We start from the raw sequence: 15,649 nt of genomic DNA on the forward strand, positions 1-15,649 counted from the left end.
GAAAAAGCAGAGGAAGGCTCTGTCTTCTCAGAGAGAAGGCACGGGGTGAGGCTAGACCTGGGTCGGGCAGCCCCAGTTCTCCCCTGGTTTCTGAAGCTCCGACTCATGACGAGCGGAGCAGCCCAGTTGCGTTGACTCAGGCCTCTCTGGCTGAAGTCCACATGCCTTCGACACCGGAGGCCCTGCAGGCGGCCAATGACATTCTGACTCTGCAGGTGCCCAGGGCACCGCCGGCACCCAGACCCCGCTGTAGAGGCAAGCCGCCACTGGGCTCTCGACCGCCGACCTGACGCAGATCCCGATCAGGGGAGCGCTCTCGGGTCCGCTCGCCGCTCAGTGTCCTGTTGGGACACAGCCTCCAGCCTCTGCTCTCGTCGCTCTCTAGGTTGTCTGGTCAGGTGCCGTCGGAGCAGAGTTCCAGGCACCGCTCCATGCTGAATACAGAGTATCGGCAGGACAGGCCCCAACGCCATAGACGCTCCCACTCTCGGCGGAGCTACCGGAGCTGCTCCCAGAACGGACACCATTGCCGATCACGCTCCGGCTCCCGTGCGTCGAGGCACCGTGCCCAGGACTCCCGGTGGGGATCGCCACCTCCGCGTAATCGCCGATCCAGGCGTCGAAACGTCTCGAAGAGTAGCAGCTCGACGACGTCGGAGTTCCGGTCCCGGGGCAGACGTTCTTGGCACCACCGCGCGTACCGCTCACACGGCACCGATAGGTCATTGGTAACCCTGACCTCGATCTACACGCAGCGCCCTATGAACCAGCCGAGCTAACCCGACCAGCTGGTGCCACCGGTGCCGCGCCAGAGTCAATGGCAAGGGCCCCCGTGGCAAAGCCAGTGGTGCCAGTGGACCCCCTCGTCCCCCCATGCACGCCCAGCAAGGCCCTCAGTCGATAGCAGGTGCATCAGAGGCTCCTTCAGCTGTGCTATCTAGACCTCCAAGGGATAGATTTGCAGGTCAAAGTTCCTCGGCACCGCACGAGGAGTCCGATCAGGGGGTGGATCCCTTGGCACCGGCCAACTTGCAAAGTTCGGTACCTGTCCCCTCCCCCGCACCTGATGACAAGATCGCAGCCCCGCCCCCCTCCGTACCGCAAGAGAACTTCAGGGTTCATCAGGAGCTACTAAAGCGAGTAGCATCCAATCTCCATCCCCAAGCTGAGGAGATGGAGGGATCCTCAGACTCGCTGTTCAATGTACTCTCATCCTCGGCACCGGGCAGAGTGGCCCTCCTGCTCCACAAGGGGGTGGCTAACATCTCCAGTGCCCTCTGGCGAACGCCGACCTCCCTTGCTCCAATATCGAAAAAGGCGGAGCACAAATACTTCGTGCCCACGAAAGGGCACAAATACCTTTATACCCACCCGGCCCCCAACTCCCTAGAGGTAGAGTCTGTAAATCACAGGGAAAGGCAAGGCCAACCAGGACCCGCACCCAAGAATAAAGACTCCAAAAGACTGGAGTCATTTAGCAGGAAGCTTTATTCGTCCACCAGCTTCCAACTCCGGGTGGCCAACCACCAGACCCCCCTCAGTCGATATGAGTTTAACCTTGTGGGGGTCACTGCCGAAATTTGAGCCCTCCCTTCCGGAGCCTGAAAGGAAGGATTTTAAGGCGCTGGTGGAGGAGGGCGCCGTCACCGCAAAAGCTGCTCTGCAGGCGGCATCGGATGCAGCCGACACAGCTGCTCGCTCCATGGCCTCAGCCATGTCCATGCGTGGGGCATCGTGGCTACTGCTGTCCAGGCTCTCCACGGAGGCGCAGTCTGTGATGCAGGATCTTCCCTTTGCCGGCAAGGACCTGTTCGCGGAACAAACAGACGTGAGGCTCCATGGCATGAAGGACTCCCGTACCACCCTTCAGATCCTCGGGCTCTGTGTCCTGTCCAAGGAAAAGCCTAAGACGCAAGCCTCCGACCCTGCGCCCCAGCCGAGATACGAGCCTGCCTACAAGAGGTCCAAAACCCAAAAGAGGTGACCTCAGAGGCAGTCTCGCTCTGCTCCGCAGCCTGGGCCCTCCAGGGGCAAGCAGCAGGGCAAGAGACAGTTTTGACTGGTTGCAGGAGGGTACCCGGGGGATCCCCGAGGACCCTCCTACCAATAAAGTTTGCTTTCAGCAACCGCTTGTCTGCGTTCCTTACAGAATGGTCCCGGATAACATCAGACCCGTGGGTCCTCAACACCATTTCCAGCTGCAATTTGTCTCGCCCCCGCCCTCCCTCCCCCCGATGGCAGGGGGGACCCGTTGCATTTACTCATGCTACAGCAGGAAATGAGTCGGCTCCTCAGCTTGGGAGCCATGGAGAAGGTTCCGTGGGAATTCCAGGGAAAAGGGTTTTACTCCCGTTATTTCCTGATCCCCAAAGCGAAAGGGGGGCTCAGACCCATCCTGGATCTGTGAGGCCTCAATCACTTCATGGCAAAATGCCTATTCCGCATGGTCTCTCTAGCATGCATCATACCCGCTCTGGCGACCGGACCTTCAGGACGCATACTTCCATATCCATATCCATATATTTCTGGTGGGGCAGGAACACTACCAATTTACGGTCCTCCCCTTTGACCTGTCCACCACGCCCAGGGTATTCACAAAGTGTACGCGGTAGTGGTGGCCTACCTCAGTCGCCGAGGGGTACAGATATTCCCCTACTTCGACAACTGGCTGCTCAAGGGCAGTTGTCCCAGGTACAGAACCACGGGGACCTGCTCTTGGCCATGTGTGCCAACTTAGGCCTTTTAGTAAACGAGGCCTTCTAGTAAACTTAGGCCTTCTAGTAAACGAGGCCAAGTTGACGCTGGTCCTGGTACAGTACATAGAATTCATAGGCACCCTCCTGGATGCCTCCAAGGCCACAGTCTCCCTTCCCCTGGACAGGTTCCAGGCCCTGAAGGCACTTATAGCCTCGGTCACGGAGTTCCCTGTTACCATGGCCAGGGCATACCTGCGGCTCCTGGGCCACATGCGGCGTGCACGTACGTGGTCTGCCACGCCAGACTTCGGATGAGGCCCCTCCAACTCTGGTTGGTTGGTCTCAGAGTTCTCCCATGCCCGGGACAAAGTCCTCTCGGTACCAGCACGGGTAATCACCACGTTACAATAGTGGTCCTGCCCGGGCAATATGCTCCAGGGAATTCCCTTCCGGGACCTGACCCCATCATTAGACCTAGTGTCCGACGCGTTGGACCTGGGCTGGGGGGCCCACATAGGGAACTCACAGACCCAAGGGATGTGGTTAGCCGCGGAGCTGTCCCTTCACATAAACGTCAGGGAACTCCGGGCAATACACTTAGCCTGCGTGGCATTCAGCTCACAGCTGCGTGGCAAGGTGGTCAGAGTACTCACGGACAACACCGCCGCAATGTTTTACATCAACAGGCAAGGTGGGACAATGTCCTCGGCCCTCTGCCTGGAAGCCCTCAGCCTCTGGGAGTTCTGTATAGCCCACAACATCTCCCTGAAGGCTTTTCACCTGCCAGGCGTCAACAACACACAGGGTTGACTTGAGCTTGAGCAGGGTTTTCTCCTCCCAACACGAGTGGTCATTCCACTTGGAGATCACTCACCAGCTCTTCCGAGTGTGGGGCACTCCCCAAGTAAATCTCTTTGTGACCCGACAGAACCGCCGTTGCCACAGGTTCTGTTCCAGAAGGGTGGGGTGGGGAGGAACGCAATCTCAGCCACCTTCCTCCTGTCATGGTTGGGTCAACTCCTTTACGCCTTTCCCCCGTTTCCCCTCATTGCCAAGGTCCTGGAGAAAGTGAAAACGGACAAGGCGCGCGTCCTGATCGCCCCAGCTTGGTCCCAGCACCATTGGTACGGGACCCTCCTAGGCTTACTTGTGGCCCCTCTCCGGCTGTTGCCACCCCGCCTGGATCTACTCTCCCAGGACCGGGGCCACCACCTCCACCCCAATCTGGCCACCCTCCATCTGACAGCGTGGCTGATCAATGGCTAAATGTGGAGGAGAGAAGGTGTTTGGAAGAGGTCAGGCGTGTCCGTCTCGAAAGTAGGAAGCCATCCACGTGCTGAGCCTACTTGGCAAAATGGTCCAGATTCTCCAGGTGGGTGGGCGAGCGGGGTGTTTCCCCAACGTCCGCCCTGCTCCAACTTATCCTTGAGTACCTTCTTCACCTTAGGACTCAAGACCTGGCCCCTTCCTCTGTCAGGGTGCACCTGGCGGCTATTTTGGCATTTCATCCGCCGGTCCAGGGCTGTTTGGTTTTCTCCCATGCCATGACCAGGCATTTCCTCAAAGGGCTAGACCAGTCCTTGTCTTATCCTAGAATCCCTGTCCTTCAGTGGGATCTAAATTTGGTGCTATCCCACCTCACGGGGCCCCTGTTCAAGCCCCTGGCCACATGCCCATGGTCTCACCTGTCCTGGAAGGTAGCCTTCCTCGTGGCCATCACGTCAGCTCGGCGGGTCTTGGAGCACAGGGACCTGACCAGCGACCCCCCTTTTTATCTGGATCGGACTAAGCCATTCCGCAGGTCTTTGCAACTCTTTGTGGCTTCGGCCGAGCGCATGAGGGGCCAACCGATCTCCACCCAGAGGCTTTCCCGGTGGATTACATCGTGCATCCACACATGCTATGACCTAGCAGGGGTTCTTGCACCACCTATCGTAAGGGCTCACTTGACAAGGGCTCAGGCCTCGTCGTCTGCCTTTGTGGCCCATGTCCCTATTCAGGACATCTGTATAGCCACTACCTGGTCCTCAGTACACACGTTCACGTCGCACTATGCGATCGTCTCCCACGGCAGGGATGACACTGTTTTCGGTAGGGCTGTGCTTCAGCCAGGGAATCTGTGAACTCCTACCCACCTCCATCAGACATAGCTTGTAATCACCTACTGTGGAATACACATGACCAAGCACTCAAAGAAGAAAGGACAGTTACCTGTTCCGTAACTGGTGTTCTTCGAGATGTGTTGCTCATGTCTATTCCGCATCCTGCCCTCCTTCCCCTCTGTTGGAGTTGGTCTGGTAAGAAGGAACCGAGGGTGGAGGGAGCACGCGGTCCCCTTATAGTGCGCTATAGAGGCGCCACTCCAGCAGACGCAGTAGCGCTCCCCCTATGGGTACTGCTGAGGGAAGGACTTCCGGCACCGGTGCACATGGTGAGCACGCACACCTACTGTAGAATAGACATGAGCAACACATCTCAAAGAACACCAGTTACGGAACAGGTAACTGTCCTTTCTCATTAATTTTGTAGTTAGTGTTAAGTAGTGAGTAGTTACTTCACTTAGTTCTTAAGTTTCCTTTGGAGGTGTTTCCCCTCCAGTGCTATCCTGGCGCTAGAGATGCCATGGTCTCCTGGCTTCCAAGCCTGTGAGGTCTGCGGTAAGTGTATGCCCAGAAGTGGTCCTCACACTTCGTGTTTGAAGTGTTTGGTGGAGAGCCATCCAAAGGATCGCTGTAGGAACTGCCGGGGGTTTCGCCCCAAGACACTGAAAGATAGAGATCAGCGCCTGAAGATCCTACTAATGGAAGCGGAACTCTGGCCCCAGTCCGACCTCGGGTCGGCGGACCCATTGCCGAGTACCTCTTCCTCGGTACGCAGTGCCCCATCACCATCAGCACGGGGATCAGTGCGGAGTAAAGACAAGGATTCTCGGCACCGTCCTGGCTCCACTTGTGGCTCACATGCCGCAGGCAGGCACCGGTCTCAATCACTGGTGCTGCAGAATAAGAGGAGGCCAGAGAGGGCTGCACCAGATTCCCTAGTCGTGGACACTACTAACTAATGTGAGCGCCAGGGCTACCAAGGCTCCTCCCCAAAGAATCGGAAGGCAAAATGACTTGACCTTTTTGGTAGAAAGGTCTACTCCACTCGTGGCTTGCAGCTCCGCATTTCTAATCAGCAGGCCATTGTCTGCAGGCACTGCTACAATACATGCAGGGCAATGGCAGAGTTCACAGAGCTGCTGCTGCAGGACTCCTATGCTGAATTCTCAGACCTGGTGGAGAAGAACAAGCTTATTTCCTGAGCTTCATTGCAGGCAGCTCTGGATGGGGCTGATGTGGCCACTCGTGTGATGTCTACCAGGATTGCCATGAGAAGGGGCTCCTTGCTCCAGGTATCAGGTCTGCCATACGAGGTCCAGCAGACGATTCAGGATCTCCCCTTTGAGGGTGTGACTCTATTTTCCGAAAAGATGGATAAAAGGCTACATAGCCTAAAAGACTTGAGAGACACCTTCAAATCGCTGGGCCTCCACACCCCTGCCACACAGGAGAGGCATTTTAGGCTGCAACCTCTTCCACGGTTCTACCAACCACAGAACCATCAGGATGGCTCACGGAGAAGAAACGGGAGCGACATGCAGAGGCCGCAGCTGTCCTCAGGCCAGGGCTCTGGCCCGTCCAAACCTTCATCCGGCCAGAAGCAGGCCTTTTGAAGGTGCAAATGAGGATGGCGCGCCAGAACTTGGACTGGATCCAACCCACCTTACCTTCTTGTCCCGACTATCCCCTTTCTATCCTGGGTAGGCCCGTATCGCATCGAATCTCCAGGTGCTCCATACGGTAGAGAGGGGATACTTCCTCCAATTCTTTGCACTCCTGCCCTTCCACCCCCTTTCCCTATCCCTCTTCAGGGACCCTTCTCACGAGCAACTCCTCATACGGGAGGTGTGCTCGCTCCTATTGCTAGGAGCAGTGGAAGAGGTTCCTCAGGAGCTGAAGAGCAGGGGTTTCTATTCCCAGTATTTCCTAATACCATAAGCCAAAGGCAGTCTCAGGCCCATCCTAGACCTGCAAGAGCTCAACAAGTTCATGAGGAAACTGATGTTCCGCATGGTCTCTTTGGCCTCCATCATCTCTTCCTTGGATCCAGGAGACTGGTATGCTGCCCTCAACTTGAAGGACATGTGCTTTCATTTAGCAATTACACCATCCCACAGAAGGTACCTCAGGTTTGTGATGAGCAACAAACACTACCAGTTCACAGTCCTCCTGTTCGGCCTGTCAGCAGCACTTTTTGTGTTTACCAAGTGCATGACAGTCATGGCCGCATTCCTCCGCTGATGCCAGGTACAGGTGTTCCCATTCCTCAATGACTGGTTGATCAAGGGGCGCTCCAGGGCTCAAGTGGAGGCAAAAGTCGACTTCATAAGAATGACGTTCAACGAATTGAGCCTTATCATGAATGTGGGGAAATTGACTCTGTCCCCTGTTCAGTGGATAGAGTTCATAGGGGCGGTGCTGGACTTGACACATGCCAGGGCATACCTCTCAGAAGCGAGGTTTCAGGCCCTGGGCGACATCATTTGAAGTCTCAGGCAGTTTCCCACCACCACAACAAGGAATTGCCTGAAGCTCTATGACAGATGTCCTCTTGTACCTATGTGGTGCAACACACCAGGCTCAGACTCTGGCCTTTCCAGTCGTGGCTAGCCTCGGTGTATTGGCTGGCTCAGGAAGTTTGGACAGAGTCGTGACTCTGCCTCACCCGGTCTTCAGCTCCCTCCAGTGCTTGCTCAACCCGCAGGTAGTGTGTGCAGGGGTCCCTTTCACCGCTCCTCAGCCATCCCTCTTGCTAGTGATGGACGCGTCAGCCTTGGGCTGGGGAGCACATCTGGGAGACCTCAGGAAACAAGGGCTCTGGTCTCAGGCAGAAATCGCTCTCCACATCAGTGTCCGAGAGCTGAGCGCGGTGCGTCTGGCATGCCAGACTTTCCGAGTGCACTTGACAGGGAGATGTTTATCAGTTATGACAGACAACACCGTAGTGATGTTCTTTATCAACAAACGGGGGTGCACGCTCCTCTCTCCTGTCCAGGAAGCCCTCACGCTGTGGGACTTTTGTGTAGCTCATTCGATACACCTGCAAGCATTGGACCCCAGGAGTACAGAACAAGTTGGCGGACAGTCTCAGCAGGTCTTTTCACAGCCACGAGTGGTCCCTATGCCCAGATGTCACGAACTCCATATTCCAAAGTTGGGACTTTCCCCAGATGGACTTGTTCACCATGCAACGCAACAGGAAGTGCCAACAGCTTTGCTCCTTCCTGGATCACAGCCTGGGCTCCATTGCAGACGTGTTCTTCCCCCCATGGGGAGGCCGTTTTCTCTAAGCATTCCCACCCATCCCTCTCATTCACAAGGTGCTCCTCAAGATACTGAGGGAAGAGGCTTAAGTGATATTGTTCGCTCCATCCTGGCCCTGCCAACACTGGTACACATTTCTCCTGGAAATATCTGTGGAAGCTCCAGTCACCTTGCCGCTCCTCCTGGACTTAATAACTCAGGATCATGGCTGTCTCCAGCACCCGAACCTTGAGTCGTTGCACCTCACAGTGTGGAAGCTCCATGGCTGAACCCCACAAAGCTCTCCTGCTCGGACCCGGTTACACAAGTTCTCCTTGGCAGTAGGAAACCCTCTACCAGGGCTACCTACCTTCCCAAGTGGAAGAGATTCTCATTCTGGTCAGCGCAGGATCACTCATCCCCGATGCTCGCCTCTATACCACTCCTACTAGACTGCCTTCTCCATCTCAAGCAGTAGGGACTGTCCATGTTGTCAATAAGGGTTCACTTGGCTGCCATTTCTGCATTCCATCCAGGCTCAGAGGGCCGTTCGGTGTTTGCCAACCCTGTGGTCAGCCGTTTCCTGAGAGATCTCGACAGGCTATATCTGCACGTCCAGCAACTGACCCCAACCTGGGACCTCAATCTGGTCCTTTCCAAATTGATGGGTCCGCCCTGTGAATCGCTGGCGACTTGTTCCCTGCTCTACCTATCATACAAGGTGGCATTTCTGGTAGCGATAACCTCAGCCAGGAGAGTGTCTGAGCTCAAAGTGCTAACATCAGAGCCCCCTTACATCGTGTTCTCTAAGGACAAGATTCAGCTCAGGCCACATCCAGCTTTTCTCCCAAAGGTTGTCTCCCAGTTTCACATCAACCAGGACATCTTCCTCCCAGTGTCCTATCCTAAGCCGCACTCGAGCAGCAGAGAGAAGAGGCTTCACTCATTAGCTGTCCACAGAGCGCTAGCCTTTTACTTTGAAAGAACAAAACTGTTTAGGAAGTCCATTCAACTGTTTGTGACCGTGACAGACAGGGTGAAGGGTTTTCCAGTCTTTTCCTAACGAACTTTCTCATGGATCGCATCCTGCATCCGTGAATGTTATAACTTGGCAGAGGTGCCTGCCCCTGTGCTCACAGCACACTCCACTAGGGTGCAAGCTTTTTCAGCAGCGTTCCTGTTGCAAGTCCCGACCCAGGAAATATGCAGAGCGGCAATGTGGTCCTCCAGACATACTTTCACTGTGCATTATGCGATTACCCAGCAGGTCAAAGACGATGCGGTCTTCGGTAGAGCAGTGAACAGCTCCGACCCTGCCTCCTGAACTTGGGCTTGGGAGTCTCCTGATTGGAATAGACATGAACAAGCACTTGAAGAAGACAAAACGGTTACTCACCTTCGAGATGTGCTGTTCATGTCCATTCTGTTACCCACTCTCCTCCCCTCTGTAGCCGGCAAGAAGGAACTGAGGGGGTGACGGGTCGCTAGGGCCCTATATTGAATGCCAGGATGGCACCACTCCAGGGGGTGCTTGGACCGACCCGACAGATACTGCTAGGGGAAAAAATCTTCCGGCCGCTGTGCACGCACACGCGCACATACTTGATTGGAATGGACATGAACAACACATCTCGAAGAACAAGAGTTACGAGAAGGCGAGTAACCCGTTTTCTGAAACTTTTGCACAGATCTTTTTAAAGCTGTCTTCTCACCCAACATTATATAATGTTAGAGGTATTATTAGTTAATACATTCAATCAAAAAGTAAAATTTGCATGGTGTAATATCAGAAATACCCATACCAAAAAATCTTGCACTAAAGGCAGGACAACCTGTGTCTGCCGATAGTGGGCGGGGGGGGGGGGGGAGGAGAGGGGGACCGAGTGATGGCAGCCAGCTTCAGCAGTGTTATTGAGCATGCACAGTCTGTGTAAGCATGCTCAGTACAAGCTAAGCAGCAAATCGAGGGGGGGTAAGGGCAGGGGGACGTGACCCCTTGTAGCCCTCATGCGTCGTGTCTGACTACAGATAGCTGTCATCCTACTCCTGGAGAGTTCTCTGCTGCTTTGTTTTTTACATACTTTCTTGGTGCTACAGAATGACAGAATGGGAGAAAACATGTTAGTTTAATTCCTGTAAGGTCTCAGTTTCCTAAACCAGGCAAGTTGTTGCCCAAATGGGAGGAAACCAAGCTCTTCCTAACTTACCTGCCACATTTGTTTGAACTCTTTTACTGTATTTGTCAAAATCACTTGAAACATACGTGTTCCATTTTCCAATGGAACTGGAGTTCCTCTGTCTATGACAAGATCTTACTTTTCAATGTATGTTCTTTTGACTAAAAAGTGCAGAATTTGTTGGCAAAATGATCTTTGACTGGAAAACTACCCTCTCACTCTTCCCAAGTGGTTCTCTTTATCAGCCATTTGAGGCTCTTAGGACATCAGCGTAATACAACTAGCAAATATTGCCTTTTAGGAAGTTAGGTGCCTGATCCTATTTAAACAAAGCATGTATGTAATGTCTTGTGCAAATATGCATGCATATCTAACAATTTAGATCTATAGTCAAACAAAACATAAAGGAAACAAGCATACTCCACACAGAGCTGCCAATGCCAGAGAATAGACAACACTGGAAGACATGGCACTCTGATAGTATGGTGATGGTCACCAGTATAAAAACCTAGCCTAAGAGACATGAAATATCAGATATTTTTAAATGATATTTACTAGGTAGCATGTGCAAAAATATGTAAAATTAAATACAGTTATAACATGTTTACTACAATGCATATCGGGATCAAGGTCCATGTGCAGTAGCATGTATAGTAAATGTCACAGTAGTTTACTTCTGTTTGCTGTTGTACAGTTCTGCTTCTGATTTTGTACTATACCTAGGAACAGTAGTATAGTGTTAACGCATGCAGGTATGTTATACAATAACCTTACTGCTTCATTTTTGCTATTGTACAATGTAGTGGGAGGTCCTGCTTTTAAAAATAAAAATGTTTTAATAGCTTCTGATCATGAAAAATAGGGGAAAGACTATTTTTCTTCGTTTGTTAATTTGATTTTTCAAATTATTCCAAGTAAACTCTCTGGCCCCTTAGGAATTTAAAGTTATTAGGAGCATTTCTGCAACTCAGTTTAAAATTCAGCCATTCTGCCTGCATCCTTTTGAAGTTGTTGTGGCTCAGGAATAACTCAGTTCTTTCAAATAACCAGCTGTTTTAATTAAAAGATGTTTTTTTTCCTTTTTGATGCCAAATTTTAAATTTGTCTAGAAAAGCTTCCTTTTCAATTTTACTATTTTAACTGACTGCAACGGTCCAGGTTTTCTTCAGTTGCAGTAGGGCGAGATGTTGATGCTCAGTGTTTACATGTCTAGATTCATGTGAAGTGGGAGAACACAAACTGTGCATACTTGATGCCAAACACTATGGTTTTCCTCTATAATACACCTGGTTCTTTGTTCTCTTTCATGAGCTAACCAGTAGCTTCGTTTTAGATTGATGTGGAACCTTGCTCTCACTACATGCTCTTAAACTATGTGGTAAATTTATTAAGTTTTACTGACATCTACTGCCACTGGAAGAAGTCCTCTAAGGCCCTGGCAAAATATGAACCAAAAGAATGACATGGCATTTGTTCCCACTGACTTTCTTCAAGATCGAAGAGAATAAAGTGCATAGAAAGTGTGTATAGGCCAAAGGAAAAGTCTGCTTCATCTTAAATATATATATCCTTCATTTCTGCCTTTTTAGATAACTGCTGGGAGGAAGAGGGCTAGAGAGTTAAATTACTGCAGCTCTCACTAAATATCCTTCTAGCTTTTATACTTGATCCCAAGTTTTCTAGCAGTTTCCAGAAATAGATAAACTTTTCTTAAACTATTTAAAGCAACAGCAAACATTTCTTTGGGCTTTCTGTTCAAATCACATGATGTATTTCTTCTGAATTTATCAGTTCCTGTAAAGTATAAACATGTGGGACTGACAGGACTTCATAGGCATCTGTTTTCTTTTGAAGTTGATTTGCCCTGAATAAATCAGTTGTTCATACAATAGCTGAATCACCTTGTTCTTGTAATGATCTTAAATGAGCCTTCTTGGTTCTCGTGTTCTCCTATTCTTGGAGATATGGATTTACTTACGCCTGTGATATGGCTGTTGGGCTACAAAAAGACAATCTTAATGCTGCCATAATTACCTTTCTGACGTTTATATTCAAGCCAATGGCCATTTTGTACAGCAGTGCTTTAATGTCTTGAGCTAATTGCCACTGAAATCTGTTGGAGCTTTTTCATTTACTTTAATGTGAGGCCCTAAGTGAAATGGAGAAGACCTACTGCAAGTCACAGTAAATAAAGCAGTGATTGATATGAGCATTAATTCAAGGAAGTACTCAATATATAATTACTAGCTTAGCGTTTAATAAGCACTTGATTATTTTTAAACTAACATGAATTATACCACTTTATAAATTTAGTGAGGGTTCTAATAGCAGTGCCCTAGTGAAATTCTGGTGCAAAATAGTAGTTGAAATTTCTGCCTTTGGCTGCTTAGTGTGCACAGGCAAATTAAATGGCAACATGCCTGTAGTCAGGATGAGGGTGGACCAACTGTATGAATTCTGATCAAAAGAGGATTCAATTATTAGTGTGCTTCACGGGAAGGTTTTATGGTGAAGAATCTGCAACATATGGACATGTCAAAAAATGCTTCCTGCCTTGCTGCTTATTTATTGACTTGTTTAGAGATGTTTACTCTGACTTGAAGCTTAAAACCCAGCTTGCTTTTTCACTCTAGAAATGCAGGGATGATTTGTCTTGTTTTTTGAGGCATGATTTGGAGACGGGCAGAACTGTGTTGCTACTTTAAAAGATAACAAAAGTAATTTTAAGGCACTAGAGCTTTGCTGTCTTCCCCCTACTGGCAAATATGGCCACAGTGCATGCATTGTATTTTTCTGCCATAATCCTGTAAAGCATTTTAAAGGAAGTCAAAGGCTAATAAACTTAAGAGGGTCTTAGTGAGCTGGACAAGTGAAATGTTTATCTGCAGTTCCTCAAGTCATTCCAGCTAATTCCAGTCATGTAATGGGCTGAGTTGCTTATCTACTATCTCATAGACTTTCTATATCCTCTTTGCTTTTAATATTTTATCTCGATGTTATAATGCTATGTGGGATAAAATAGGGAGAGTTAGGCCAGCTTTCGGTCAAGAGAATGGGTGGTGCTTTGATCTAGAAGCAGCTTAGAAAGCTATTTAAACAAAAGAGAATTGACATTCTGGCTGGCCAGAAATCTAAAATGATGCTTTCGGGTTCTGGGTGAAATGATGCAATACTTTAAAAATTGTCAGGCAGTAAAGCAACCCCTTTTCTTCCAGTTTGAGTCTTGAATTAGTGGCTGGTAGGCCTTGAAAATGCTCACCTTACAGTGCTTGCAGCCATTGAATCTTAAACTCCTTTCTAATAACTCTGTTGTTGTTGCTGCCCTCTGAAGAGTTAATTTTGAGTGAGAACCTTACTTGGGTGTCAGTTGTGTCCATTTTCTCCTCCATAATCAAGACTTCTGAGGAACTTATTTTAAGCTACCTAGAAAGAATCTTGACCTGAATGTTTTGAATATCAGACTTGATTTAATAGGACTATATGGAGTAACAACAATGGTGATAGATCCAAGGCATTTAATATAGAGGAATCAAGGTCCTTTTGGGAGCAGAACATGGTCTCTAATATTCAGTGATTTTTCTGAAGGAGGTACCAGGAGAGAGGAGTTGCACGTTTACAGTCATATCACAGCTCTTCTGCCAATGCTCTGAGAAGTCCCACTGTCCTATTCCCTAGCTGCTTTTTCTTCTGTGCAATATACTGTAGCAGTGACTACTTCTGCAAAAGTAGGATTTGCTGCCAGTGCCATATTAGGGAGATCAGATACTAGAATACCACTGGATAAGGAAGAATGTTGAGGGTGAGTGCCTTTGTATTTTTACCGGCTGTTTTCTCTCTGATGGGTAGAGTTGAGAATCTGTCCCTACAGATACATATTAGAACCACAGCATTTGATTACAATTCATCAAATAAGGCACTTTGGACAAAAATTAAGTTCTACTTCCAGTTCCATTTACACTGTTTTCATAACGAAATGTGTATTTTTCCAGTATTGTAGTAGCAGATTCTTGTAGTGACCGAATTAATTTTTTTTCTCTCAGTAGCAACATGCTAAAGATGTGAAATAAGAATTAGGGGGGAAAAGTCAAATGTTATAAATTTATTTTGGGACATATATTGCAACCTCTTTGGAAGCTTTTGAAAATTCAGGCAGAAATCAATATACTTCCAATAAAACTTTTTTAAACTTCCACTAATACAATATTTTAAATGTATATATACTTTTTAATTAAGGGAACATTTTAGCAGGATTTACTTAACTTTGTTCATACTGCATTCCTCTGACATAGCTCTTTCCAGATTGAAAGAATGCAAATGAGGTAAGAATTAAGGCAAACCTAAAAGGCATGCAAATGAATTACATTTATATTCACTGACAATACAAGCACATGTGTGGATCAGACTCATGAACTGAGGAACTTTCGCCTCTGTCTGTCCAGTACTACTTTACAGCAGAATGGTGACATGGTTTATAATCAACAGTTACATTACCATGGGAAGTCAGTGTCACTAACATTACTCAGGCTAGGAGACACATAGCTAGCATCAGTAAAACGAACAATCAATAGTATTTCACTGCAGCACGGTACTGCTGCACAGGCTTCAGAGGAATAGGATTATTATGAAATGACATTGCACACATCACATTGTGGCAGTTTATTTTTATAATATATACTTTTAAAATTCTTTAGCAAATGACATTCTCATGCACACGAGTGTTTCAAACACAAGAAGCAAGTCCATTTATAGGTAGTCCAAGCAATTTGTGTGTGTGTGGAAATAGCTGCAAACTGAATGGAACATCTAAACTTCTGTGCAGTCCATAATGCATTTTACATTAGCTCATTTTTGAATGTCACACTGCAGGAGTAATACAATGGAAGGATCACTCTTTGCAGCTTCTTTGAATTCATCCAGTGTGATCTGGTCATCTTTGTTCTTATCCATCTTGCTGAAGATCTTGTCTACTCGTTGCTCTGGCGTGAGACCATCCTCATTCATTTTCATCATTATCACAGTACCCACCATCTTGTAAATGGCCTTTGGAAATAAACAAAAAGGTAAATAATAATTTTTAAAAAATCAAGACTTGGAATAAGTATAATTAAGTCTAGTCAGTACATGGTTCTGGGCTTCAGGATTATATGCAGCGTTGATTTTTTTAACTTGAGATGTTGATTATGCCTTCAAATTAGTTTAAAAATCCCAAACCCATTTGCTTCTGACAAGGAAAAACAGCCTCTTAAATATTTTAATGAAATTCATTAATATAAATACAGGCTTTTTTAAAATGCTTATTCCATTTGGCAGATTAGAACTAATTTGATTCTTCAAACACTTGAAACCTTTGTTTAAAGAAAATCATAATTTTACTGTTATAAGTGAGTTTCCAGTTACAAGTAGATGCATAGTTTTATTTATGATAATCCAA

At 48.4% G+C, this 15,649-nt stretch overlaps 1 protein-coding gene across 6 annotated transcripts in view; it reads right to left on the minus strand.

The window, feature by feature from the left end:
• Positions 1-14,298: 14,298 nt before the first annotated feature.
• VSNL1 (visinin like 1) overlaps positions 14,299-15,649 on the minus strand; it is a 140,434-nt gene continuing 139,083 nt past the window's right edge. For all 6 annotated transcript variants that reach the window (XM_005293078.5, XM_005293079.5, XM_065587653.1 and 3 more), the window contains one exon: positions 14,299-15,258. In XM_005293078.5, the coding sequence (XP_005293135.1) occupies positions 15,061-15,258 (198 nt within the window). In that variant the 3' untranslated portion in view covers positions 14,299-15,060. The remainder of the gene's footprint in view (positions 15,259-15,649) is intronic.

The sequence above is a fragment of the Chrysemys picta genome, chromosome 3 (genome assembly GCF_011386835.1).
Source record: "Chrysemys picta bellii isolate R12L10 chromosome 3, ASM1138683v2, whole genome shotgun sequence".
In the NCBI taxonomy this organism is placed as follows: Eukaryota; Metazoa; Chordata; order Testudines; family Emydidae; genus Chrysemys; species Chrysemys picta.